Source organism: Centroberyx affinis, unplaced genomic scaffold (genome assembly GCF_046629955.1).
Source record: "Centroberyx affinis isolate AG114_WGS23_722 - 3 ecotype Tasmania unplaced genomic scaffold, CSIRO-AGI_Caff_v1 ptg006980l_1, whole genome shotgun sequence".
In the NCBI taxonomy this organism is placed as follows: Eukaryota; Metazoa; Chordata; class Actinopteri; order Beryciformes; family Berycidae; genus Centroberyx; species Centroberyx affinis.
In genome coordinates, this window is record NW_027283536.1 from 61233 (window position 1) to 88572 (window position 27340).

Consider the following 27340-nt stretch of genomic DNA (forward strand, 5'->3'; position numbering starts at 1 on the left):
GAATACTGCACAGTACATCATTCCGGATCTTTTTTGGCCTTTTTGCCAAGATGTGTGCAATGTTTCAAATGAATGGGACTAACAGCCATTGAGTTATGGCCATTTGAAGTATTGCTATACCACCACCTTCAGGCTAAATGTCACCAAACTTTCCATGTTACCATAGGCCTTCCACCTACACATGACCACCAAATTTGGTTACGATGGCACAAATTTTACACAGTACATCAAGGTCCATAGTTGCACATACCCCCCCCCCCAAATTTTGTGCTGATGGACCACTGCTAACCTTGTCTAATTGAGACTGAAAGCTTATTGGCTAATGGCGGCCATGTTTTTTAGAGTATGACTATATCCTGACGGCTACTGTTGGGCCTTTGTGCTAAGATGATGTGTGCAAAATTTCAAGTGTATCAGACTTAAAGCCAATGAGCTATGGTAATTTAATTTATGTTGCTATAGCGCCACCCATTGGCAAAATGCCACCATATTTTGCAGGTTCCTTCAGAGTTGCTACCTGCACATGTAAACCAAATCTGGTTATGATATCATAAAGCATTCTTGAATTATGGAGGTTTTTGTATAATAGGCCACGTCTGCAACATTTTTTTAAACTTTGGCAGCCAATTGTGGCCAAACGGTAAGGAGTATCAAAAATCCATTTGATAACTTTTTTTCGGAGCAGCCGAATTTGGTGAAGATGGGATCAAAGTTGTAGGAGTAGCTAAAAATGTGTTTTGGACAAAATTCAAAATGATGTCAATTTGGTTGCTGTAGCTCTTGTGGTTTCTGAGATCCAGATGCCTTTAGGGCAGAAGAAGAAGAAGCCTACGCATTACCAAATGATGAACTCACAACTTGTTTAAAGTACGCCTTGTCCTGGAGCTGATCGTCTAATTGTTGAAGCTGTTCCTCAGAAGTGCAGGGCAGACGCAGACGCAGTCCCTCCAGCACCTGCTGCCCCCCGTCCCCCTGAAGACTAGTGGAGTTCAACATATGAATAATCTTCTGCTGGTTGTCCAAAATTGTATTCAACTTCTGCAAAGTCATCATCTGAAAATCTTTGAGAAAATAAAACGGAAAACACAGAACATTAATGTCAATGACAAAGGCTTTCTAATTATCTTGAAACATTTACATTAGATTACATTACATTACGTCATTTAGCAGACGTTTTTGTCCAAAGCAACTTGTGAACAGGTGAATTGTGTTCATTCACTGAGAGTTGTAACACAGCACATATTTCTCTGTCAATAAAATAAAGATACAAATTTACCGTCAGGCCTTGACTGCTGGCAAGAAGCTGGACAGGGGAGAACTGACAAGGAGCAAGAAATGTGTTGTCAACCATCAGAATGAGCAGATTCACAACATTTGATCTGTCCTGACATATATCAACACAATCCATATTGATCATTTTGTGGCCTCAAGTGGCACCATAACTGTATACATACAAAATGACCCTATCCCTGTGACCTCAAACTAATTGCCAAATTGTTGGGATAACAAACTTGTATCATTGGTATGTTTCCCGCTACTTTTTGGAGTAGTTCACACGACTCAGATTTAAAAAGGAAATTAGAATATTAAAGGGATGGTGAACTTTGGAAGTAGCTTAGGTTGTGTAGCTTCCTGGACATGATAACCCCATAATCAGTGATTCTCTGTTACGATGGGAGAATTGCAAAAAACTGTCAAAATGCCGCTTCAAGTTTTACAAGTTTTACAGGTTTACTAATGAAGGTATGAAAATTTCAATAATCGTGTTGTTGTTTTTTCTGTAACGTATGGGTTCGGAGGCACATACCGCAACCTCTTGGCTAAATGCCATTGAATACTGCACAGTACATCATTCCGGATCTTTTTTGGCCTTTTTGCCAAGATGTGTGCAATGTCACAAATGAATGGGACTAACAGCCATTGAGTTATGGCCATTTGAAGTATTGCTATACCACCACCTTCAGGCTAAATGTCACCAAACTTTCCATGTTACCATAGGTTTGTGACTTTAACCACATCCTCATTGTAAGTGGCTCTGGATAAGGGTATCAGTTAAATGTAAAATTAAAATTATTATAATTATAAAATTATGTGCATGTTAAATGTAAAGGTCATACGGTATAGTTTGGTGCACTGAGCAAACCTTCTCTCCTACTAACTCATACAGTCATACCAACTGTCATCAGTGTGTAGTGTAGATTAATTGAATAAAAATTACTTCAGCAGTAGATAACCAGATGCGTCATGTTGTGTGTATACATTCCAATCGCTTTCTGTATAACAGCCAGAATGTTTATTTTCTCTCTTCAAGTGGTAATCTGTGAGATTCTTGTTTGTTTTATTCAGTCTCCATCTTTGTCCCTCAGCCTCACTGTGGCGTTTCTGCTCTGCACTTCCCACAGATCACCTGTCAATCAAACAGTGTGGGCGGAGCTTGGATTTTCTGTTGACGCAGTTTGAGTTTCTGTTCTCTTTGTCTGTTCAGCCATGGTGGCTATCACTGCTCATGATAACTACCCAGTTCTTCTTCTTAGCCGGGGATTTTTCCCAGGAAAGAGCGACCAGACACCGGCTGTTTAGAACAGACAATGGAAAAGCTTTCATCAACTGTATATGGGTTGGATAACTGCTGTGTTTGAGCAATTGGTGATAGAGAGAAGTAAAACAAACATTTATTTACATAAAAAGTCATGGATTATAGAGAACCAAAGTCTGGCATAATTTTGTTGGCTGTAAGTTAGCATTTCTGCCATTCTTCGTGAGGTCCGATATTTGGTTTGTCAAGGTTTGAATTCATAGGTTTGTCATGATAAGTTAAAAACTACAGTAACTATTCAATGTAACCCTATGAAATCTTAATAATTCTGGAGAATGAGCTCTGGCAACAAAAATGTGTATAAACCAGAGGTAAGGAAGTCGCTCATCAGTGCTATTGTAATCCGCTTTCCCCAATGCTTATCATTTCATTAGCAAAAATCAATATTAAACCTTACTAACACATCAAAACTCATAAAGGTAATGCTGGTGCATGTTGTGGGTATTTGTTCAACACAGCCCTTTTTAAACTACACACCAAATGATGGAGACTCTTATCTGTGGCATACAAAGTCATGCAAAATGACAACTTCTGCTTACAGCCTATTACTGTAAAGAAATAAATAAGATTCAAACATTGACCACTTCTGATTTTGTGTCTCTGTATGGGAAAAACTATCCTGGTTCCAGACTTTGTATACTATACTTTGTGTACTGTTTGTAGAAATCACCCCTTAGCCAACATACTGTCTTTGCAAAAACAACATTTTTGTCAAAAACTGCCGACATTCTTGGTAAAATTAGTAAAGCATCGGTGTCACTGAAAATAATGTCATAGCGGCCGAATACGTCAGTCACTAGTGATTGGTTCGGGGAAAATCAACCCCTCCACACACAGAAAACATTTAACATATAGGCAATCCCAGACTGAATAATGGAGTAGGAACGAAATGGCCTGAATATCAGGCTAGGTAAACACTGCATCTCGCAGCCATAGATGCCCCCTAGAGGCAATCTCACCAAGCATTGATGACTGACTGCCTGACTGGATATATGACTGAATATACCTCCAAAATTAGAGGTGCAGTACTCACAGCTGACAGATAGGTTGAAGGGGGCGCTCTTCTCCATCTCCAGCTTGTTGGCAGCTGTGCAGTAGATGGGAGAAACCAGGTCTGACCTCAGGACACCAGTGATAATCAGGGTACTGGACTTGGCTTTCTGCAATTCAGTAAAATCCAATCCAATCCAGTCCAGGCCAGTCCATTTTAATAAACTTAATAAATTTATAGTTATGGCTGACGTGCAGCAAAAACAATCAAAACACAAGTAAAACCTCACCTCAGTCAGCGTCAGTCTCTTGCCGTCGGCCACTATGGGCGCGGTGCCGTTGGTCCAGGAGAACTTGAGGAAGGATCCCTTGGCAGAACAGGTGAGAACCACGGTGCTGTTGAGCTTGATCGGCTCAGTTACATTGGACTTAATGACCAAGTTGGACACCGGCTCTGGAGAGAGAAAGGAGGAGGTTGTTCGCATGGTGAAGCGGCTCTGTATGACAATAACCTTCCATCAAAATACACCGTGGTGGGCAGTAGCTAGCAGCGTGAGTCAATTCTAAAAGTTGAACAAAAGATCGGAGCTGACCATATTATAAAATATATAAATAAATAAAGACTCACCCAGAACTCGCAGCTTGGTCTCTCCAGTCATAGTCCCTTCTCTAGCTGTCACCAAACTGACGGAATAATCCCCGTTGTCCTTCTCCTCCAGGGGCCCGAGGGTCAGGGACCCGGTGATCCGGTTCACCGACACTCTTCCCTGGTAATCATCAGCCACCCTCTCCTCCCCCGCTGTGGTCACGGTAGCAATGTGTACCAGCTCAGTCCCATCGGTGAAAGACCAGATAATGGCGATGTACGGCTCTTTGGGGTCAATCAGAGTTTGGAAAGTCACAGTTTTCCCCAAAACTGCATCCACTGGACCCTCCGGCAGGACATCCTGCCCCACACAGCATCCTGAAATAGAGAATACCAGTTTCAAGCAGGGGAAGTTTCTCTAAGACAACAGGTGAAGCTTCATTAGAAAAAAACAACACAAAACAAGACATGTTAGTAGATCCGCGCCTAAAATCTCACCCAGTAACAGATGTGCCTGTATCAGTTATTTTACAGGGGCTTTGAAATATTCACTTCTGTACTGTACAAACAGGGTTTGGAAAGTCACAGTTTTCCCCAAAACTGCGTCCACTGGACCCTCTGGCAGGATGTTCTGCCCCACAGAGCATCCTGAAATGCCGAATACAGTTTCAAGGTTCATTTTTACTGGTCAAATATGAGTGACAGGTCAAAAAGCCCTATGGCATGGGCTGGTTTTGTCAAAAGACGTGGTGAGTGTGTAGCTTAGAGATGGGCAATAAAGGCCCGACAGTGTTAACTGCCTGAGAAACACTGACTTGGATGAATTGATATTGAATAATGGAATTGTCAATGGCATTATCAGATACCATGATCGTATGGATCCCAAGTCTGGAGAATATTGACTTGGCATGTGCGATCACTTGCTTTGTCGTTGTGACTGAAAAAAGAGCAAACTCAGTGTAGTTAAAATCATAATCCGCAATCGCTAATTCACCTCCCTGGCTCACCTCTCACATTTCTCTATGTCAAAGTGCCCTTCATTTGCCAGCTTGGTCATGTCCTTCCTCATGGAAGAAGGAATCACTACTCTAGTTCCTTTCAGTAAGACTATTCACAATGCACAGCTCTTCCTTAAAATCATCATACGGTTTGCTCAGTCTCACCTATCAGGGCATTTGTATCCTCTCCATCACATCCTGCAATATGTCATTTTCTCAGTCTCCCTGGCTATCTTTGACCATTTCTCCTCTGAAACTGGCAGCTCATGTTCTTGCATCTCATGTTCGTTGGTGCAGATCCCAGTGTTGCGTAGAGTGGACCTTGACAGTCATGCTGCTTGGAGCAACATGACTGTCAAGCAGTATCTACCAAAGGTGGTGTTAAAAGTACCATGTTTTGCACTCACCCTGAACTCGCAGCTTGGTCTCTCCAGTCTTAGTCCCTTTGTTAGGGGTCACCACACTGATGGAATAATTCCCGTTGTCCTTCTCCTCCAGGGGCCCGAGGGTCAAGGACCCGGTGATCCGGTTTACTGACACTCTTCCCTGGTAATCATCAGCCACCCTCTCCTCCCCCGCTGTGGTCAAGGTAGCAATGTGTACCAGCTCAGTCCCGTCGGTGAAAGACCAGATAATGGCGATGTACGGCTCTTTGGGGTCAATCAGAGTTTGGAAAGTCACAGTTTTCCCCAAAACTGCATCCACTGGACCCTCTGGCAGGATGTTCTGCCCCACAGAGCATCCTGAAATGACGAATACAGTTTCAAGGTTAATTTTTACTGGTCAAATATGAGTGACAGGTCAAAAAGCCCTATGCCATGGGCTGGTTTTGTCAAAAGACGTGGTGAGTGTGTAGCTTAGAGATGGGCAATAAAGGGCCGACAGTGTTAACTGCCTGAGAAACACTGACTTGGATGAATTGATATTGAATAATGGAATTGTCAATGGCATTATCAGATACCATGATCTTATGGATCCCAAGTCTGGAGAATATTGACTTGGCATGTGCGATCACTTGCTTTGTCGTTGTGACTGAAAAAAGAGCAAACTAAGTGTAGTTAAAATCATAATCTGCAATCGCTAATTCACCTCCCTGGCTCACCTCTCACATTTCTCTATGTCAAAGTGCCCTTCATTTGCCAGTTTGGTCATGTCCTTCCTCATGGAAGAAGGAATCACTACTCTAGTTCCTTTCAGTAAGACTATTCACAATGCACAGCTCTTCCTTAAAATCATCATACGGTTTGCTCAGTCTCACCTATCAGGGCATTTGTATCCTCTCCATCACGTCCTGCAATATGTCATCTTTCTCAGTCTCCCTGGCTATCTTTGACCATTTCTCCTCTGAAACTGGCAGCTCATGTTCTTGCATCTCATGTTCGTTGGTGCAGATCCCAGTGTTGCGTAGAGTGGACCTTGACAGTCATGCTGCTTGGAGCAACATGACTGTCAAGCAGTATCTACCAAAGGTGGTGTTAAAAGTACCATGTTTTGCACTCACCCTGAACTCGCAGCTTGGTCTCTCCAGTCTTAGTCCCTTTGTTAGGGGTCACCACACTGATGGAATAATTCCCGTTGTCCTTCTCCTCCAGGGGCCCGAGGGTCAAGGACCCGGTGATCCGGTTTACTGACACTCTTCCCTGGTAATCATCAGCCACCCTCTCCTCCCCCGCTGTGGTCAAGGTAGCAATGTGTACCAGCTCAGTCCCGTCGGTGAAAGACCAGAAAATGGCGATGTACGGCTCTTTGGGGTCAAACAGGGTTTGGAAAGTCACAGTTTTCCCCAAAACTGCATCCACTGGACCCTCTGGCAGGATGTTCTGCCCCACAGAGCATCCTGAAATGACGAATACAGTTTCAAGGTTCATTTTTACTGGTCAATGTTCGTTGGTGCAGATCCCAGTGTTGTGTAGAGTGGACCTTGACAGTCACGCTGCTTGGAGCAACATGACTCCTAGCCCATCCTTGGATGCATCATACGGCTAGACGCTCTTAATGGTTTACTAGGGTCATAGAATTTGAGTATTGGCTCTGTTACCAAGCTATTTTTCATTTCTTCCCATTCTTTCATATGCTCACGATACCACTGCCATTTTGTTTTGTCTCCAGTAGGCTTCTGAGTGCCCTAGTGTTTGCTGACAAGTTTGGGATGAACCTGCCCATGTAATTAACCAGACCAAGTGCCCTCTGTAGCTCAGTCTTATTTGTTGGCTGTGGCATTTCCTCAACTGCCCTTGTTTTCTCTGGATCTGGTTGAACCCCTGCCCCAGACAATTTATCACCCAAATAGGTAAGCTCACTCACCCCATTTTTTCAACTTCAGGCCTGATTTCCTTGCCAGCTTCAAAACCTCAACCCTCAGTCTGGCATTATGTTCACTCATGATCTTTCCCCAAACTATCACATAATCAACAAAAAACCCCACCACCTCCATGCCCACAAACAGCTGGGAAACAATCCTGTGAAATACATCCAGAGCTGAGTAAATCCCAAAGAGTAGCCTGAGGAAGCAGTATCTAACAAAGGCAGTGTTAAAAGTACAAAGTTTTGCACCCACCCTGAACTCGGAGCTTGGTCTCTCCAGTCTTAGTCACTCCGGCAGTGGTCACCATGTTGACAGAATAATCACCGCTGTCCTTCTCCTCCAGGGGGCCGAGGGTCAAGAACCCATTGGTCCGGTTCACGGACACTCTACCCTGGTAATCCTCGGCCACCTTCTCCCCTGCTTGGGTCACGGTAACAATAGGAATCAGCTCAGTCCCGTCGTTGAAAGACCAGATAATGGCGATGAACTCGTCTTTGGGCTCAACCAGCGTGTGGAAGGTCACAGTTTTCCCCAAAACTGCATCCACTGGACCCTCCGGCAGGACACAGCATTCTAAAATAAAGAATACCAGCTTCTAGGTTCATTTTTATCAGTCAAATATGAATGACGAATGAAGTCAAATAGCTCTTTGGCATGGGCTGGTTTTGAAAAAAAAAACTTGGTGAGTGTGTAAGAGGGAAGATGTGATATTGTTGTGGATATTTGCCCTAGTAATTTTGAGCCAGGGACAGGAAGAACAAGAGAGAGAGAATGTTTTAGCTTTTACACGGTTGTCTGTACATGCATGGCCTAAAGAGATTGGGCATCATTCAGCAATACCTTCCTACGTTTTTTCTTAAATTTGTTCTTGAGAAAGGTCCTAAGAAAAGTCTACTTCAGATTCATGACATGTTCTTAAACCGCAGAATTGTTCGCACCTGTGTTCTCATAATGATGAATCCCATTGTCCTCGTAAATTGAAAGCGCGTGCCAGGTGATCCTAATTAGCATAGGTAAACGCCCCGCCAATCCCCATAAAAGGGCATGAGACCGCAGGGCCGTGTGCACACAGAAATCACATACAGAAATTGAAAAGAAAAGTTGAGAGAAGTCAAGAATGCCCAAACAAAAGTCTAAAGAGGGTGGAGCACCGGACTCCAAACGTAAAAAAAACTTCAATAGTTCTGAAGTGGAGGTGCTGCTGCAGGAAGTGAACACCAAACGAGCTGTCATATTTAGTTATTTTATATCAGTAGTGGATATAAAATAACAGAAAAAAAAGATGCATGGGATCCCAATTAACATAATTGATATTAATTGAAGTGTTAGTATACTGTTTATTTATTTTAAAAGACCATAATACTTTGTAAAATAATGAAAATAATTATTAAAAAATATTATAATGATAAAAAATATTATTGTAATTTAAATCCTATAATATTATACAACTGTAGAATTGAAGGAAACGCAATAACCACTTATTTTGCACAAACATGTCAGCACTCAAATGTGCGTAAGTGTGCGTAGATTCTGTTCTTACCTAAGAACAAATCCCAAATAAGAAAACATTGGTGAATGTCAGAATCTTCGTGAAAACTGCGTAAGTGGGTTTTAAGAAGAAATTTCTTCTTAAGAACGGTTGGTGAATGAGGCCCATTATTATTATTATTTTGCCACAAGGAAAAGACTTGTCATAGCTTTCTCCGTATGATTGATGACGGTGATATTCTTTATATGCATACCTCTGCTACCTCACTTCAGGCTATAGACACGGTTTATCATGGAGCTTTACGTTTCATTCTGAATCACTCACTCATCATTGTCACTTGTATGAAAGGGCAGGTCTGACCTCATTATATTACCGCAGATGGCTTCATTGGCACATTTTTATCTAGGCTACAAAGTCATCATAGGCTTTGAAGGAAAAGGTGCAAACCTCAAAATAGAACTCAAGAGCTTTTCTGAATCGTTAGGAGCCACTGTTCAATTCGGAATATGATCCAAAAAGCAGCACTTATTTCAATAAAAAAGCAGCACTTATTTCAATAAAATCCCAATTTAGACAACCGTGGCGGACAGCTAGCTGCGCGAGTCAATCCTAAAAGTTAAATGGAGGACCGGAACTGTCCTTATAACGACAAAAAATAATGACTCACCCAGAACTCGCAGCTTGGTCTCCCCAGTCTTAGTCCCTTCACTAGCGGTCACCACAACGAATGAATAATCCCCGCTGTCCTTCGCCTCCAGGGGCCCGAGGGTCAAGAACCCATTGGTCCGGTTCACGGACACTCTTCCCTTGTAATCGTCGGCCACCTTGTCCCCCGCTGATGTCACGGTAACAATGGGTACCAGCTCAGTCCTGTCGTAGAAAGACCAGACAACGGCGACGAACGGCTCTTTGAGGTTAATCTGGGTTTTGAAAGTCACATGTCTCCCCAAAACTGCGTCCACTGGACCCTCCGGCAGGGCGTCCTGCCCCGCACAGCATCCTGAAATGGAGAATACCAGTTTCAAGGTTCATTTTTACCAGTCAGGTATGACTGACGGGTCAAATATGGGCTGCTTTTGCTGAGAGCGTTCATTATGAAAAAAGAAACTAGGGTGATCATCTAATAAATTTTACAAGGATAAGCTAGGCTACTACATAAAACTGTAGGAATATTACAGCGATACCAGGAGATAGGCTAAATGAAATAAAAACCATAAAGTAGGCCTACTATTGGTCACTACTGAGACGCACTTGAAGTTCCTATATTACATTTGAGTCCTTCTAATTCTATTTCACACAGAATATATTAATTTAGTTTGAATATAACGTTAAATGAACAGAAAACGTCCCTCGGGGCAACCTGCAGGACAATTTTTCCATGAACAAATTAAGAGACACACAGCAAAACACCACAAACTTTGCGTTACATCCCTGTTCAGTCTGTAAATAAATAAATAAATCACAAAATAGTAAAGTTTTCAGTTTTACCAATAAGAGAGAGGAGAAACAGAAGCGACTTCATGTTCAGCAGATCCATCAGGACGGTTCAAGTCTTCCCAGCAGGCGACAGAGAAAAATGCGCCACTACCTGCTGCTTTTAGTGACACACCCAGGCTGTGGGGGGCGGAAAGCGCCAGAAATGAGGAGAACCAAGCACCAACACCTCCTTGGCCCGCCTGACTCTTTGCTTTTTTTTATTGCATAACTGACATGACAGTAATGTAATTACCCAGCTGTACACAAACAAATTAACAGCAGGCTGATTTTCTGAATGTGTTCTCTTACTCTCTGTTCTGTTTGTCTTCATTCTTGGTGAATTTGTTATGCTGCCAAACTAATAGTTTAGGCCATGCCTCTGTCATATTTATCCTATTTATCTTAACTAGGGTGAATTAGGGTAATGTGGGACACTGACTAATGTGGGACACCTAAGCTCCAGTGCATTTATCTCTTCTTCTAACACATGCAAGTGAATAGGTTTGTTGTCAAATCCAAGCAGGGGTGTTATGTGATTGAAATCACATGACTTCACGATTGTGATGTCATAGATGCAGGAGGGGCAATCCTCAAACAGAAAGTACCCCATGTAAAGTCCAATCAAAGGTCAATGACATAGGTTTTAGACAAAATGAATGCTAAGGCTATAAATCTGTCATAAACAAAACAATGTTCCTAATTGTTATCAGATTATGTTTGTGATATATTTATGCATCAATTTATACAATAATATGGTGAAAATGTGTTTATGGTTTTTTTATTTCAATTAATTTTTAGTTGTCCCAACCCAATGTGAGAGATAAAACAATGTGTTCATGTGAATTTAACTTGTAAACAGACAGACATGTCATTCTCATTTTCACATTATCCATCTTTGTAACTGAAATTAGCCTACATTATTTAATAGTTTATAAAGATTACTATTAAATAATGTATAAATTAATACCTTAGTTAACATGAACACTATTAGTAAATGATTACCAGACACATTAGTTAACTGTTAATTAAGTTCGTTAATCCTTATTAAGCATTAACTAACCCTTATTAAGCATTAACCCTTAATTAATGTACCCTTATTGTGAAGTGTTACCATTCCATTTGATTCTGCACCTATATCTTCAAACCAAGCTGTAGTTAAAACATGGTGGAATCTTTGTACATTTGTCCTGATTTAAAATTGGATTATTATTGTAATTAAAATGAAAAATCAATGAAAAGCGATTAGTTTTGACAGCCACTGTATCATACTCACAGCGACTACAACACCTATATATTATATATTGTGAGCCATAACAGCCCATTGATTGATCACACATGAGCAGGTCTCATTTATGATGCCATGTGCTTTGTTGCTGGACAGCACCCGAGCCACATAGGTGATACTGAGGAAGGGAAAGTCTGAATCTTGATCACTGCCAGTGGCCACAGCAGCTAAAATTCATCAAAGTAGGTCTAGAGATGTTTACTGTAATAACATACTGTAATAATGTAAAAAAAATGAAAATGTTTCTGGCCAGAAGCTGTGATAAACATAAGCAGAAATGTCTTCGTAAACATATTTGGAAATACTGAATCCTGTTGCCAAATGTTGTTCAGCAAGACGCTGCTGACACCCAGTGGATATGTGGGAAAATACAGAGAGAGAGAAACTCTGTAAATAATAAAGATTTTAGATGACAAAATTGATTACACATGTTCATAATTTTGGCACCAACTTTGGTGTGAAGCGCTCTTTGTTTTGGTGTTTTGGACTCAGTGTCGGCACTGTCCCAACATACTGTAATGATGAAGACACTCAATGTAGACTTCTTCAATTTCTTCTACCTTCCTTGGTGTGTGTGTGTGTGTGTGTGTGTGTTGCATGCGTTTCTCTTCTTTTAACTTTCATCAAAGTTTCATAAACTAAAACTAAACTACAGTTGCAGCCATTGTAGCAGCCTGCTTCTTTCTTGAATATAAAACAGTAGAATAAAATCAAAATTACATGCAAGAAAACTCTGATATCTCTCAGCCAGTTCGTTACCAGAACACTGTTTGTAATTTCTGACTGCTGGAAACAACAGTTTCTCTTGGGGATTCAGCCAAGGTAAACAGTAGGATGTTTATAATGACTTCATATTTAAACCAAACTGCGTCTGACTGTGTTTGGATCTGAGAGTGAAGCTTTACAAAAGTAAATACTCTGTTACATTACCTACAAAATGTACTGTGGTGACAGATACTTGTGAAAAATGACAGGGTCACTTCTGGGAAAAGGCCATTTAAAAAGCTTCAGTTCTGTCTGTATAAAAGTGGCAGAAGAAAATTTGTGTTTGTATCAAACCTGAAATTAATTTCCTGAACTTTGTAATTTTTCACTTTTTCTTATGGTATTATAGCTCAAATATGGCAAAGCAATCTGAAAGCAACTGAAAGGAATCAGAATACATTACTGAGTTTGAGTAGAATCCCTTGAATTATGTTACTGATTACAATTTTGATGAGGTAATTAACTGTAATAGAATCTAATTAACCATCACATCTGTGAAACACAACACAATAAATGTAATATATGATGATTTATTTTACAAACTACTCCTTCAAATGTGGCTGCTACTGCCAGTAGGGATGGGACAATATATTGAAATTCAATATATCACAGAACAAAAACGTGACAATACATATTATGGGTAAGAAAAAATAATGGTGGTATCAGCTCCATGTTATTCTGCTGTAGTAATCACTAATGAGACTCTTGACCATCACAGTTTCACAAGCTCTCCATCCACATTATATTATTGTCACTTTGTAATGACATTTTAAAATTGCTGTTTACATTCTAGCAGCCAATGGCATCGCTGGATTTGTGGCTCAGAAATAAACAGAATTCTGCACATTCAGACTTTGTTGTCTCTGAACTTTTATTAGGCTAATTACATTTTATCCTGGTTTTAACGAATCGGGAACCCCATATCGTTTTATCTAATCGTATCGTGAGATAAGCAGATCGTCCCATGCCTAGTGATACCCTCCTCATCCTCAGTGTATTGAAATGGAATTGAACACTGTCCCAGATTATATGGATTAGAAATCGATCAGGCAGAAAGGGAGACTAGACTGTGACTTGCCCGGACAAGCCCACAGGGCCAGGGAGAAAAGAGAAACCACAACAATGAAAGTTTGGGTCTCCTCCACATACACACACACACGCACGCACGCACGCACGCACACACACACACACACACACACACACACACACACACACACACACACACAGGCTATATAACGTTGGCATCTGGAAACGGTTACTCATGTTGTACCGCTAAGGTCTGAGAGGCGAGTTCTGGGGGCTTTTACCGTAAAAGTTCTGTCACTTTGGATCAGTTGCGTCACTGTGGAGAACAGAGAGCTGCGTCAAACTCGCGGCAGACAGACAGAACCAGACCGGAAGTCAGGCGGATTTTCCTTCAAAATAATAGCGTAAAATTTGAGCATGTTAAAGTCACAATGAAATGAAATGAAAAATGACTTTTTCACCTTGTTAGTTAATTTCCCATGCCACAATATGCACCTATATACACTTCGTCACTGTCATGGCAATAGTAGCAGTAAAGAACACCTTCTACTGTAATATTACGATTATACAACAGTTACGAATGTGGTCTGTTGAATTTTCTAATATTGTTTGCAGTCACATCAACAAACGTAAGCCTCAGTATAAAAGGTAAAGTTTAATTACATTAACTAGTGCTTTGCTTATTGACTACACACTCTGTGATGGATGTGATTTAAATTGTAGCTAAATAGGCTACAACTAGACCTAAAAGTAAAATTACTGAAATAGCCTACTCAAAAAAGTACAAGTACACAAAAACGCTACTCAATTATAGTAACTTGAATAAATGTAGCTACTTAGTTACTTCCACTCTTGTTAACAGCAAGTCCATAACAACATTCACACAGTTTGCTAGCAAAGCAGTTTATTCAAAATTTTTAATTTCTGTTGATAAAGACAGCGTGTAAATAAAAATGATCAAACTGCTGCTCATATAGGCCATCTGTTTAAATAGGAAATCCTGTGAGACAAGTTTGTCAGGCTTTTACTTTGAAAGCTAAGACCGGAAGGCCTTTGTTATATTCTGTCTGACTTGACTGCAGTGTGGGGACCAGAGAGACGGTATAAAACTGTGGACATGGGACAGAGGAGAGTTCAAACTTAACCTGTCCTCCAGCTGCAGAAGTCCGGTCTTATTTTCAGTCTTATAAGTTTTATAGTGAAATGTCTTCCGGGATGGAGTCCGCGGCCTGCGACGGGATGTACTCCAAACTGATAGACGACGAGGTTTCTTACTTTGACGAGGTGAACCGCAGACCAGATGCGGGACTCAGCGGTAAGAACATATTGAGCAACTCTGATGCATCTCGGTAATATTAAATCTAGACGACCAATTAAAACGAACCAATTGATTAACCTACTTTATTCTAGTCCGCCTACCGAGAACATCACTGTTATATTTCTTTAGGGACTTAAAGTGTGTCTGTGAGTTTGTACTAGACTTATCTATCTCTTATGGTGTCACTATAATATTCCTATTCCTATTACAGGATTATTATTCAGTTTAGTGTCTTTAGGGCTGTAACGGTCAAACTCAAATTCAGGCCTGCAATCATTCTTGCAAAATAGCATTAGGTAAACACTGACTGATGAAATGCACTGAGGCTTTTGCAGGTGGGTTCAGATTAGAAATCACAAACTTGTGATAAATTATTAGGCTAAATATGAACATGTATATTGTAGGCTACACTACACCCAATATCCTAACGGTTAATCCTAACGGGAAGAAAATGTCCATGGCAATCTACTTTTTCTTTTCTTTTCTTTTTTGAAATGCAGAATGATTAAATTACTCACAATTAACCAACAACTGATTGACTGTTTATAATAGGCCTACTCAGATAATCTTGTCAAACAGCTCAGTGTTTTGGCATTATTACCTTGAGGCTCAGGCTGTTGACATTAGTCAGTGCAAATGGATTGTGAAATACAGAAAGAGTTTGCCTACTATCTGTACTGTACTGACAGATATGATGACTGAAGGAAGGAAGGTTTGTTAACTCAGTTTGCTGTAAGGAGAACAGACTTCATGTGATTCTCCATTGATCCCCAAGAGGGAAACTCTTTCCTCCTGCTCCCTTCCACAGGAGGTCAACCCGCAGGTCGACCACAGGTTTAGTGTTTTCCTCCAGTCTGAAGCAGGTTGGAGTCTCAATTCTACAGACGTTTTCGATGCAGAAATAATCTGATTGGTTGAATTAAACCTCAGTGGGCGGAGTCAAAGAACCACAGTTTTTCAGAGCGCCGGTTAGCTAACTGGCAAACTTAAATGGCAAAGAAAGATCTCTGGTCAAAATATAAAAAATAAATAAATGGCAATAACTTATTTTTTTAGTCATGACCATGGCATTCATTATGTTGGAAGCTCAGCAGCTAGCTAACTAGCTAACCGTAGGCTAGTATGGCTAGTTTGAACTTGAAGGTCAGCTAGCTAACTAGCTAACCTAAATAACTTAGTATGGATAGATTGTATTTTTTCAGGCTTCATAATATTAGCTTCCTCCTCTCTTACCTCTTGTCTTTTTCACTGGGCTTCAGTCGAATGTTATTTAGCCAGAAAAACTGTGATTCTTTGGCTCCGCCCACTGAGGTTTAACTCAACCAATCAGATTATTCTCCAGTTGCTGCGAACACACCATTCGTATCACTTACTTTTTTTAGTTGAATTGATGTCTTGACCCTGCAAACATCCTCTTAGGATTTGGAATTAATCTCTGTTTGTTTTATGGTTATGGTTTAAAATTGATAATTGTCTAGCGGTGGAAATCCCAGATCTGGATTAGGCGCTACAAGCAAAATCAAGTGTTCTTGGCCCAAGGCGGATCTGTCAATTTTCTTGGAAACCCATTCAGACGTTTTTGAGACATCCTGCTGACAAACAGGCAGACAGACAAACTAACAGGTGAAAACACAACCTCCTTGGCAGAGATAATAACTACAATCAGTAGAATCAGTGAATGTCTATAAAGTAAACTGTTCCTTTCCCTCCCTGCCTGCTGCTGTGAGACTAAACCAGTTCTGTTTCCTCCATCCAGCCTGGTGAACTCTGCTTCAGGACAAACCCGCATGTTACACGCTCCTGTCTTTATGTTTGATAATTGCGGTGTAACTGTGAGGACAGATTTTCTCACATCACAAAACTGCTCTGACATGTCTGATTTGCTCGAGTCTGGTCTTGTGAGTTTTGATCACGCCTGGTAAACAAGACATGTAGGAAATGTGGGGGATAAAGTGGAGGAGATTCTTCAGTGACTCAAAGGCTCTGCAGCAAGTCACTGATACAGCCGCCATCACTCAGTAATTCAATGTATAATATATATACAAAGATGTTAGCACTTGGCAGGCACAGGGGCATAAAAAAGCTAATAATTTAATAACCTTTTTTTATGGCAGCAATAATTTTCTACGAGCAGGTGAGATTTTTTTCAAAGTGCCCAGTGAATTTAACTTTAATTTAGAAATATCAATCAACACCAAGGTTAAAGACTTCAACTAGAGCCCACCAACATATCTTTCACTTCAGAGGCTTTATTATTAATATTATTATTATTATTTATTCCAACAAATCCATGAGGGTCAGGGGAATGGCAGCACTTCATCAGACACACGACACCTAGCCCAGTTTTTATGATGCTGCTGGAAAAATTACAATTTGCCTATATGAGTGTGCAATTGATAGAAATTGCATCTTATTACAACCAGCAAAAAACAACTTGGACAATGGTCAATTCTATTTCAATACAGTGTAGACTGGAGGGCATTCACAGCAGAAGACACATTTAAAGCAGTGGTTTATAAGAGAAATCATCACATATTATACATTTATTCTTATTTATTATTTATTGTTTTGCTTGACAGATTTGCGAAACTGTTGTTTTGGAAAACTATTTGGTTGAGAGATATTAGAGTTTTCTTGCATGTAATATTGTTTTTGTTTTTTCTACTGTATAGCATTTAAGAATGGCTGCCACCTGTAGTTTAGTTCCTTTTTTAGCACAGTTCAGCTATAAACCGAGAAACAGTGTTGGAAAAAAAAGCCAGAAAGAAGGGAAAAATAAAAATTTGCGCAGTCGATTTAAAATCCCTCCAGGGTTTTATCAGACCGCATCTGGCCTCAGACCTCCATGCATTTCCTTTACTTCAGCTTTATTAAATACATCAACACAAAATGTATTCACTGAGTTGAGAGAAAAATGCCTTTATTACTGTCTACGTCATGTTTTAATTTTGTTTTACTTGTGACATTAAACCTGGCCATGACTGCCATGTAAACTCTTCAGCAAGGTCAAGGTGAAGAAATAATCAAACTTTCAATACGTGACTCAAACCGAGTCATTGCTAAACACATTCATTTACATGAATTCACCCCTTAATTCATGCAACATCCCCTTAAAATTAATTAAGGGAGTTATTAATGGAGGAGATCCCATCGAAACCTCCTTAAACACTCCCTTAATCGTGACTCCTTACTTTCTAATTTAGTGAAAAATTCAGGGAGACATGAACTTTTCCATTAATTTCCATGAAAAATCCCTTAATTACTAGTCTAGTCTCTGTGAATCAACCCATGAATAAATCCCTTAAAAACTCATGATACTAACCTTACTTTTTTAAAGCTATGTTATTTTAAATGGATAATGTTTATGTAATGGAGAAATTAAGGACATTTCAGGGATAAAATTAAGGAGTTTGGTTTCGTAATTTAACTCGGACGCTCCATGCACAGCAGCTCTTGCATTGCAATACGTGACTCAAACTGAGTCATTGCTAAACAGCAGCAGTTTTAGTTCCGTTCCTTTAATGCAGTAATACATGAAAACAGAGGAATATCAATTTTTTTCAGCTGACTGGACAGTTTCTGTCTTGGCAGAACAGTGAAGGGGAGGAAACCACTAACCTTTCATGTTTCATATTTCAGACATTTAGCTGTCATTCTTATCAAGAGCAATTTACAGTGAGCGCAAGAGTAGAATGAGTTTAAATTCCCAGATTGCCAACATCACAAGCAGCCAATAGGAAGCAGAGATGAGTCAAAGCCACAGCGGCAAGACAAGCCATGTGTAGCTAATATTTCTGTATTCCTGCAATGATCATGATTGAAAAGTAATTGGTCAAGAAATAGGAACAAAATTTTGTTTTGGAAGCTGCAAGGGCTGGATTTGTGGAAGAGGATTAGGGCCACACGTGAGATTAATCCCTGAGATTAATCTCAGAAGAGAGTTTAAAGTCAGATTTTTTTGAAGTTGAAGTCAAAATTCTGAAGTTAAAATCAGAATTCCGAGATTAAAGTCAGAATTCTGAAATTTCGGTCCGAATTCTGAGATTCTGACCATAAAGTCAGAATTCTGAGTTTAAAGTCAGAATTAATGCTGAGATTAATGGAGAATCTTTCATTAACTGGCAATATGTTGAATCACCATTGTGTTGCATCAATTGGTGATAGAGAACAGCAAAATGGACATTTATTTCTATAAAAATGTTGTGGATCATCACTTGTCTGAATCTACAGGCCATATGATAAAAAACACTCACAACTTTGTATCACTAAAATGTCAGTCTCCTTACTTTGGATAATGCTAGTTGGCTTCTATCACTCAACATAGTGTAGGCTACAGTATGCTAAAGTTTTAGCTTCAGAACTAACATAACATAAACAGTGCGCAATTTAATTTGAGTCATTGTTTGTTCAGCATTAATTTGCAGCCTTGTAAATACAAGCTCACCTGTACATATCCTGCACTGGGAAAATAAAATCCTCACTTTGTGCACTAATCTGTAGCTCGTCCTGGCTGTTCTGCCTCCGGCTGCCATCCACAATAATACATGACATATAATACATAATACATAATACATAATACATGAAATAGCCTGAATGTGGTCTAAAATGAACATTTACTTGCAACATAGTATTAGAAACTATTACATGATCAAAAACAAATTAATTTTAGCAAAAAATTGTCTGTGTTTTGAATGTCTGGGGTCACTAGAGTTTTGTGAAGTCAAAGTGGGGTCACGAGCCAAAAAAGGTTGGGAACCACTGTGCTAGACAAACAACCATGACAAACAGTGGAAGGACCGTTCTATCCATTCAGGTCATGTTAGCATAAACTATGAGGGACACATGGATGATTTTGGTGTCTGTGTTCTCATCACTTAACAGTTGACCAACAGACCAATCTCTGAAAAACTTAGTGGATCTTTTTAATAATTTGTACCTCTCCCCCAGCCCACCCAGTGTCCCCGGTCAGGGTGGCCCTCAGGCCGGGCGGCCCCGGCCCGTACCGACCGGCCACCTTCTGCCTGGCTGCGCTCTGTGCCGTCCTGCTGATCTCCATCATAGCCGTCACTGCACACTGTGAGTACAACACCTGATGATATTAATGATGAGTATTTTCTTATTTTGTATGAAATATATCATGATAAATATTTTTACCAATGTGGTACACACTTTGTGTGTCCAGACCATGTGGGCTTGCAAGACAGTCTGCATACAAATACACAGCAACTCCTGTTATTTCACTTAGTTTCTACTATACAAAGGACCAGTAACAGCTCTATTCTATTCTGTTCTACTCTATTCTATTCTGTTCTATTCTGGAAGCTCTATAGGTTTCTCACCCTCCTCTGCACACATTTCTTCAGTTCTTTGGTCAATGACTTTTTGTATCAGTAAACTCTACAAACCAGTAATCCTGTAAAATAACCTTACATTTTCATTAATTTACATGAATTCACCCCTTAATTCATGCAACGTCCCCTTAAAATTCATTAAGGGAGTTATTAATGGAGGAGATCCCATCGAAACCTCCTTAAACACTTGACTCCTTACTTTCTAATTCAATGAAAAATTCAGGGAGACATGAACTTTTCCATTAATTTCCATGAAAAATCCCTTAATTACTAGAGTCTCTGTGAATCAACCCATGAATAAATCCCTTAAAAACACAAGATACTAACCATACTTTTTTAAAGCTATGTTATTTTAAATGGATAATTAATGTTTATGTAATGGAGAAATTAAGGACATTTCAGGGATAAAATTAAGGAGTTTGGTTTCTAAACTAAACTCCAAACTAAATTGAAACTACTCTATTCTACTCTGCTAGCACCGTCACAACAGGCAGCTCTTGCGTGGCAGATGTTATCTGGAAGCAATTTCAAATATTCCTTTTTGGCATTTCAGCATTTCAGGAGACTAAACAGAGGAAGCTATAAAGTAAATTTAGACAACTGCATTGATTTCTTCATCAGTGCACCGTGTGAAAAGTGAGGCGTGACGTCAAAACATTTAGTCCATAATTACCTAATCAATAGTTTCACATTAGTGTAAAAGAGGATCCACTGGTTTTAGCGGTGCTTTAACACTCTGAATCGACAGTTCACAGATGTGTCACACTGATGATGCATGTTTTCTTGCAAGTGTGCCTACTGTGTGTGTGTGTGTGTGTGTGAGGGGGGGGGGGGGGGGGGGGGGGGGGGGGGGGTTGAAATAAACACACTCAGGAGGTTCTGCTTTCCCTCAGCCTGTTGCCCAGACTGTGGCCAGATGAGTTCTGAGCCACAGGGGAATTAATGAGGAAACAACTTGCACTTTGTTTTCACAAGGCTTCTTGCACCGACAGTGATGCACAAATGTTGACTTATTATTATTATTATTATTATTATTATTATACTGTTGATGTGAGCTGGTCTGGTGCTGTGCAGCTCAGCAGGTGGAGCAAGGCACCAACACTGCCGGGGTTAGGGTTTAATTCCCTCTGGTGTCAGTGAAAAACTCTGTTCACTCATGGTGCTGCGAAGTGCTTTGGATGAAAGAATCCATCAAACGGCACATCATGTTATGTTATGACTCACAACTGGAACATTTCATACCAATATACTTTTAAAGCCCAGTGTGATGAACTGCTGTGCTCAGAAGGCACACGCTGTTAGGATGTGTCAGGTTTTATCTGCTGATCTATTATATTTCTTATGTCTTATGTTTTGGTGTCTTTTATGTTTTTGTAATTGTGAAACTAAAATAATGTATAAATAAATAGATAAATATAATATAAATATAAATAAATAAAATATACCCAAAATAAATAAATAAAATGGTAACACTTTACAATAAGGGTCACTAAGTTAATGGTTAGTTAATGCTTAATAAGGGTGAGTTAATGCTTAATAAGCATTACCTAACCCTTAATTAACAGTTAACTAATGTGTAATTTACTAATGGTGTTCATGTTAACTAAGGTGTTAATTTATACATTATTTAGTAGTTTATAAAGATGACTATTAAATAATGTATAAATTAATACCTTAGTTAACATGAACACCATTAGTAAATGATTACCAGACACATTAGTTAACTGTTAATTAAGGGTTAGTTAATGCTTAGTAAGCATTAACTAACCCTTAACTTAGTGACCCTTATTTTAAAGTGTTACCAATAAAATAAAAAATGACATGGTCTGGTTAGGGCATACACACTTAAATGTACTGTACATGCTAAACTGCACATAATTTAACATTCTAACAATGCACGTTGTCAACATTCTGCACATTTCTAATTTGATAGTATAGGAATGACAAAATGACCATACTCTTGTTTTTTGTTGTATAGCACAATTTCAGAATGGGTATTTTATTTTCAAAATGCAGCAATGATTACATTTCAGCTTTTTTGTGTAAATTACAGCTTTCTTAAGTAGGCTAATGCTCTTTCTCACAACACTTTGAATACCTCCACCTGACACGTTTTATTGTGCACTGATTGCAAAACTCATTCGGCCTCTCTGCTTTTAAGCTTTGAGACAACGACACTGAGACACTGAGATGTTACTGTGACACTGAGTATCTATCCTCCTACAGAGTTCAGAGATTTCATTCCTACGATGTTGAAAAGTTCAGTTTTGACTTGTAAACATGAATACATTTCTCAGCTAGAAAAACAGAAAGGCAAAAGCCTCAACAGATAAATCCTGGATCCGTTCCATTGGCAGCGAATGGGAGCCTGGATTTTGGGATTTTGGGATATTATGACAAAACCTTATGGTGCTTTCACAGGGATACAGGCACATTTTCTGTTTCGTAAGTGTTTGGGCTTGAATGAAATGAAATACGCCTTTGGCTGCAAAAGAGCAGGCTAAAATCCTGCTTTGGCTCGGGGAATTATTTCATCCTCCCTTCGGAGGGCCGTACGTTTTGAAAGATTTGTGTCTCAGAAATAAACAGAATTCTGCACAGTCAGACTTTGTTGTCACTGAACTTTTATTTATCACATCGTATCGTGGTTGTATCGAATCGCAAACCCCATATCGCGTATCGAATCGCATCGTGAGATAAGCAGATCGTCCCGTCCCTATAGATAATAAAGACAGGTGTATTTAATATCTACTCTGTAATAGTATTCACCTCTTCCGACTTTTGTTATGTATCATGGTGAAATGTATTATGTATTTTGTATAGTACCCTCCTTCTTCAATCTAATATATAATTTTCTACTTCATTAATTAATTTTTTATATATTTATTTGCACTCTATCTTATGGAAATGTATGCATTCTGGATCTATATCATCTGTAGTATCAGAGATGAAATAGCCAGACTATGTATTTTGTACTCTAACATTAATTGTATCTCATTATCTTATGGAAATGGAAATGTAATATTTGTATCTAATTTTGTAGGGTAGAATTATATTTGCTATTGCCTATTATTGTTGACTTTTTGAAGCGCATTTGCATTGGGGAATGTGAACCTGTTGGATTCTCCACTAATTGGCACCTAATTATTTAAAGACACACCTGATGGCAATCAAGCACAGAGCGAATCTGATGAAGCAACATGCGAAACGCGTAGTTCACTCCTTTTTGTTTTTAATGTGATCTGTTAATAAAAAAGTGTCAATCCTAGTATCCTGGTGTGCGCTGGAATATTGATTTATTTTTTTTTTAGATAATAAAGTGTATCTATCAGCCAGTTAATCGGTCAGTCCACCTGTGCCCAGATAAGAACCAGCCGCAGCCCGGTCCTGGTCCAGAGGTGCAGAGCCAGAAGCAGAAGCAGGAGGCGAACGTCACGGCTCTGACCGCCGCCATCGCCAAGCTGCAGCAGGAGAAGGCCCAGCTGCAGGCCAGGCTGGACGCCCAGACCGCCACTAAAGGTAGAGAGAGGCCTGTGGAGTGTGTGTGTGTGTATGTGTGTGTGTGGGTATGACTTAAGTCACTTTCAGGGACACACACCAGACTTAAGACCAGTTGATCGGGGACGGCTTGTGCAACTGGGGACAAAAGCCGTGTCCCCAATTGGTAAAAAGCTGATTTTTGGGTCAGTGGTTAAGGTTAGGGTTAGGTTAGGGTTAGAGTTAGGGTTAGGGTTAGGGTTAGGTTTAGGCAAGTAGTGGTTATGGTTATGGTTAGGGTAAGTCTCCAGGAAATGAATGTAAGTCTATGTAAATACCCCAAAAGTGACATAAGTAAGACTGTGTGTGTGTGTGTGTGTGTGTGTGTGTGTGTGTGCGCATGCTTCTCACATACATATGCACATCTGAGCACATGTCACACACTGTAGCGGAGTAAAATGTGTGTTTGGATATAGGTCTGGGCGATGTGGACAAAATTAATAATATCGTGATAATCATAAGAAATTATTTTGAGAACCGCTAACATACGCAAAATCACATGTTATATAATCAAATTGATGTTCATCACATTGAACTGCATGGTAATATAACATAATAAACTCCAATTTTCAAATAATATTCTATAGTTACTTTCTGATTTAATTTTGTGAGGGATTTTAATTAGTTTGCTTTTTATCATCAGTTTAGACCAGTGATTCTCAACCTTTTTCATATCAAGGACCCTAATTTAGTCCACATTAGAGCCACAGACCCCCATTTGATGAGATTTTGTCTCTTGGACCCAAATCTGACAATATTTTTATTGTCAGATATGATTTTGTAGAGAGATAACAGAGAAATTATGATCAAAACAGTCATTCTTCTACATTCTCTAGTTGTGTTAACTTCTTGTAAATGAAATAATGCTGAAGTTTAACAATAGATCAATTTGCTGGGGACCCCCTGGAACCCCCTCAAGGACCCCTGGTGGTCCCCGGACCCCACATTGAGAACCACTGATTTAGACGACAGAATTGTGTATCATGATAACTCGATGTCATTATTCTGTCACAATACGATAAACAATAATATTGAATTATTGCCCAGTCCTAGTTTGGGTTTGTGTGTGAGATGGATGTGTGTACCATGCTAACATGTTAATTATGTATCACTTCTCTCTCTCTCTCTCTCTCTCTCTCTCTCTCTCTCTCTCTCTCCTCTCTCTCTCTCTATCTCTCTCTCTCTCTCTCCCTCTCTCTCTCTCTCTCCCTCTCTCTCTCTCTCTCTCTCTCCCTCTCTCTCTCTCCCTCTCTCTCTCTCTCTCCTCTCTCTCTCTCTCTCTCCTCTCTCTCTCTCTGTCTCTCTCTCTCTCTCTCTGTCTCTCTCTCTCTCTCTCTCTCTCCACAGCTCCTGAGGTCGTCAAACCGGCGTCGGCGGCCCCCATCGTCTGCCCGGAGAACTGGGTCCTGTTCAACAGCAGCTGCTACTTCATCTCCAGAGAAACCAGGGACTGGGAAGACAGCCAGAGCTTCTGCCAGAGCAAAGGAGGCCACCTGGCCATCATCCACACCGCCGAGGAGCAGGTACACAAGGGGTCCGACTGTCACTTCACTCAAATTAGTCACATTTCATTTACATTTGAATATTAATGATAAAATGTACTAGGGCTGGCCCAAATGCCATTTTACAGGCTTTGAATACTTGTAATTCCCGAACAAACACTTGAATACTCGTTTTCAACAGTAGCTCGTTCAAAACTCATTTGAAGCATTAGGATCCTAAATTTAAGTTTGAATGTCAAGCTAATAAACGAATATCCGAATTGCCGAATAGAAAGGAGGGTGGAGGGAAAAAAAAGGTGTGTGTGTGTGTGGAAAAAAGGGGCTGACTTGGTTAAACCTTGATAAATTCCCATTCAATTTTTTTTTGTTCGCTTGTGAACCAAATGCTAAACTTTTTTCTATGTGAGCTTGTCCTGTTGTTTCTCTTCTGTACTCGGACTGTAAAAGAGAAAGAATTTCTTCATGTTGTAATGCCAACAGGCATGAAAATAGACTTGTTTTTATCAAGAAACCCAGTGGTCTAGTAAGCAGGAAGAAATTCACCACAGAGTCACCAGTTTTGGTAAAAGGTTTGGGAAGGCCGATGTTGCAGAACAACGTTAACCACACACACCCAAAGAAAACATAAGGAAACGTCTGTTGTGTAAATAGGGTTATCCCTTGAATTTAAAAAGTTGACCAAAAAAAAAGCAAATGAACATATATTTTATTGTTTGGAAAATAATTAGATGTTTGTCATTTGCAGGATAGGATGAGCCACAATGTCTGTATCAGGGATTTAGCTGTAGAGTGACTGCAGGGGTTCAGGACAGTCTGTTGTGACTTTTGGGTTACAGGACAGTCTGTCTAACCATGAAAGGTACACGACTGTAAAGATGTAAGGGATAATGCCCTTCGAGGTTTCCATTATCAGGAATTAATGGACTCCGCGGAGTCCATTAATTCCAGATAATGGACACCTCGTCGGGCATTATCCCGCTTATACCAAGGTCACTTGCCAAAGAAAAAAAAATTAAGACCATTTATATTTTCATGCGTTTTGTAATCAAAATCTAAAGTTTTCACAAGCCATAACTCAGTTTCCCTGGTAACACCTGAGGGTTTGACTAATACCTGGAACAATCATTACCATCCCATAAGGTTCTTATGCAATGGAAACGTTGTTCACTCCTCCAGTAAATAGGACGAACCTTAGATAGGACTTGGCAGCAGGAGATATTTCTAGTCCGCTCAGCTCATAGAACCCTTTGGCTCAGCTAGGAGCCAGAAAGCTAACGTTATGCTAGCAACATTCAAAGTCAATAACAAACAGTAAATATAATTTGACAGTATGTTTAACAACAAGACTAGCTAGCTATCCAGCCATGTCATGGTCCCCAAATCAATATCAAGATTTTCACGAACATACAAATTGTAAACGGAGGCTTTGACTGCGTCCCTGTTGCTATGGTTACTCATATTAGATACAGGCTGATGCTACGTAGCCAGCACATTAATTTAGAACGGTGAACAGACAGTTTCACTGGAACTACTTAGTAGGTGTCCATTATCAGGAATTAATGGACACCCTGCAGCCAATCAGAATCAAGTATTCACCCAGACCATGGTATAAAATGGATTTAAACATATGCTTTGTGTGTGTGTGTGTGTGTGTGTGTGTTTCTTGTCAGACGTTCCTGTGGGAGCTTCTTCCCAGAGGCCACTGGAACGCCTACTGGTTCGGGATCAGCGACGAACACACGGAGGAGGAGTGGAAGTGGGTGGACGGCACCCCGCTGGTCGGCGGGTAGGTTCCCAGTCTGAACATGATAAACACAGAACTCATTTCTTCTCCAAAAATGCGACTTCGCCCCTCCTGGCTCCAAGCCTCCTGCGATTGGCCGCTCGCTCCGGTCAGCAGATGGTAGCTGTTATTTTAGATGAAAACAAAGAAATTGTTGGCGTTGAACAGGATCTGGACAGTGTTACACAATCAGCTGGATCACTGTTCATCTGCCTGCCTCTCTCTCCTGGCTTCCCTCTCTCTCTCTCTCTTTGTATGTCTCTCTCTCTCCGTGAATGTCTCTCACTAACACACACACTCTCTTTCTCTCTCTACTTTTAACACACACACACA

General features: G+C 40.1%; 2 protein-coding genes across 3 annotated transcripts in view; one reads left to right on the forward strand and one right to left on the reverse strand.

Moving 5' to 3' along the window:
- LOC139639229 (cell adhesion molecule CEACAM5) overlaps window positions 1-10553 on the reverse strand; it is a 65911-nt gene extending 55358 nt beyond the window's left edge. The window contains exons 1-10 of one of the 2 annotated variants that reach the window (XM_071513309.1): window positions 10453-10553; window positions 9632-9964; window positions 7728-8048; window positions 6672-7007; window positions 5578-5913; window positions 4215-4550; window positions 3877-4040; window positions 3630-3756; window positions 1277-1318; window positions 856-1061 (exon numbers count right to left, since the gene is read on the reverse strand). In XM_071513309.1, coding sequence (XP_071369410.1) covers window positions 856-1061; window positions 1277-1318; window positions 3630-3756; window positions 3877-4040; window positions 4215-4550; window positions 5578-5913; window positions 6672-7007; window positions 7728-8048; window positions 9632-9964; window positions 10453-10501 — 2250 coding nt within the window. In that variant the 5' untranslated portion in view covers window positions 10502-10553. The remainder of the gene's footprint in view (window positions 1-855; window positions 1062-1276; window positions 1319-3629; window positions 3757-3876; window positions 4041-4214; window positions 4551-5577; window positions 5914-6671; window positions 7008-7727; window positions 8049-9631; window positions 9965-10452) is intronic. The other variant, XM_071513310.1, reaches the window with a different exon arrangement.
- Window positions 10554-14611: 4058 nt separating this feature from the next.
- LOC139639231 (CD209 antigen-like) lies at window positions 14612-27014 on the forward strand. Its single transcript, XM_071513311.1, has 5 exons — window positions 14612-14831; window positions 19782-19910; window positions 23549-23704; window positions 25070-25245; window positions 26895-27014. The coding sequence occupies exons 1-5, from the start codon at window positions 14720-14722 to the stop codon at window positions 27012-27014; spliced, it is 693 nt and encodes a 230-aa protein (XP_071369412.1). The 5' UTR covers window positions 14612-14719.
- The last annotated feature ends 326 nt before the right edge of the window (window positions 27015-27340 follow it).

Coding starts and splice junctions, on each gene's coding strand:
- LOC139639231 (XM_071513311.1), top strand. CDS start 14,720: ATGTCTTCCGGGATGGAGTCCGCGGCCTGCGACGGGATGTACTCCAAA. Junction 23,705..25,069: donor CGCCCAGACCGCCACTAAAG/GTAGAGAGAGGC, acceptor CTCTCTCCACAG/CTCCTGAGGTCGTCAAACCG. Junction 25,246..26,894: donor TCCACACCGCCGAGGAGCAG/GTACACAAGGGG, acceptor GTTTCTTGTCAG/ACGTTCCTGTGGGAGCTTCT.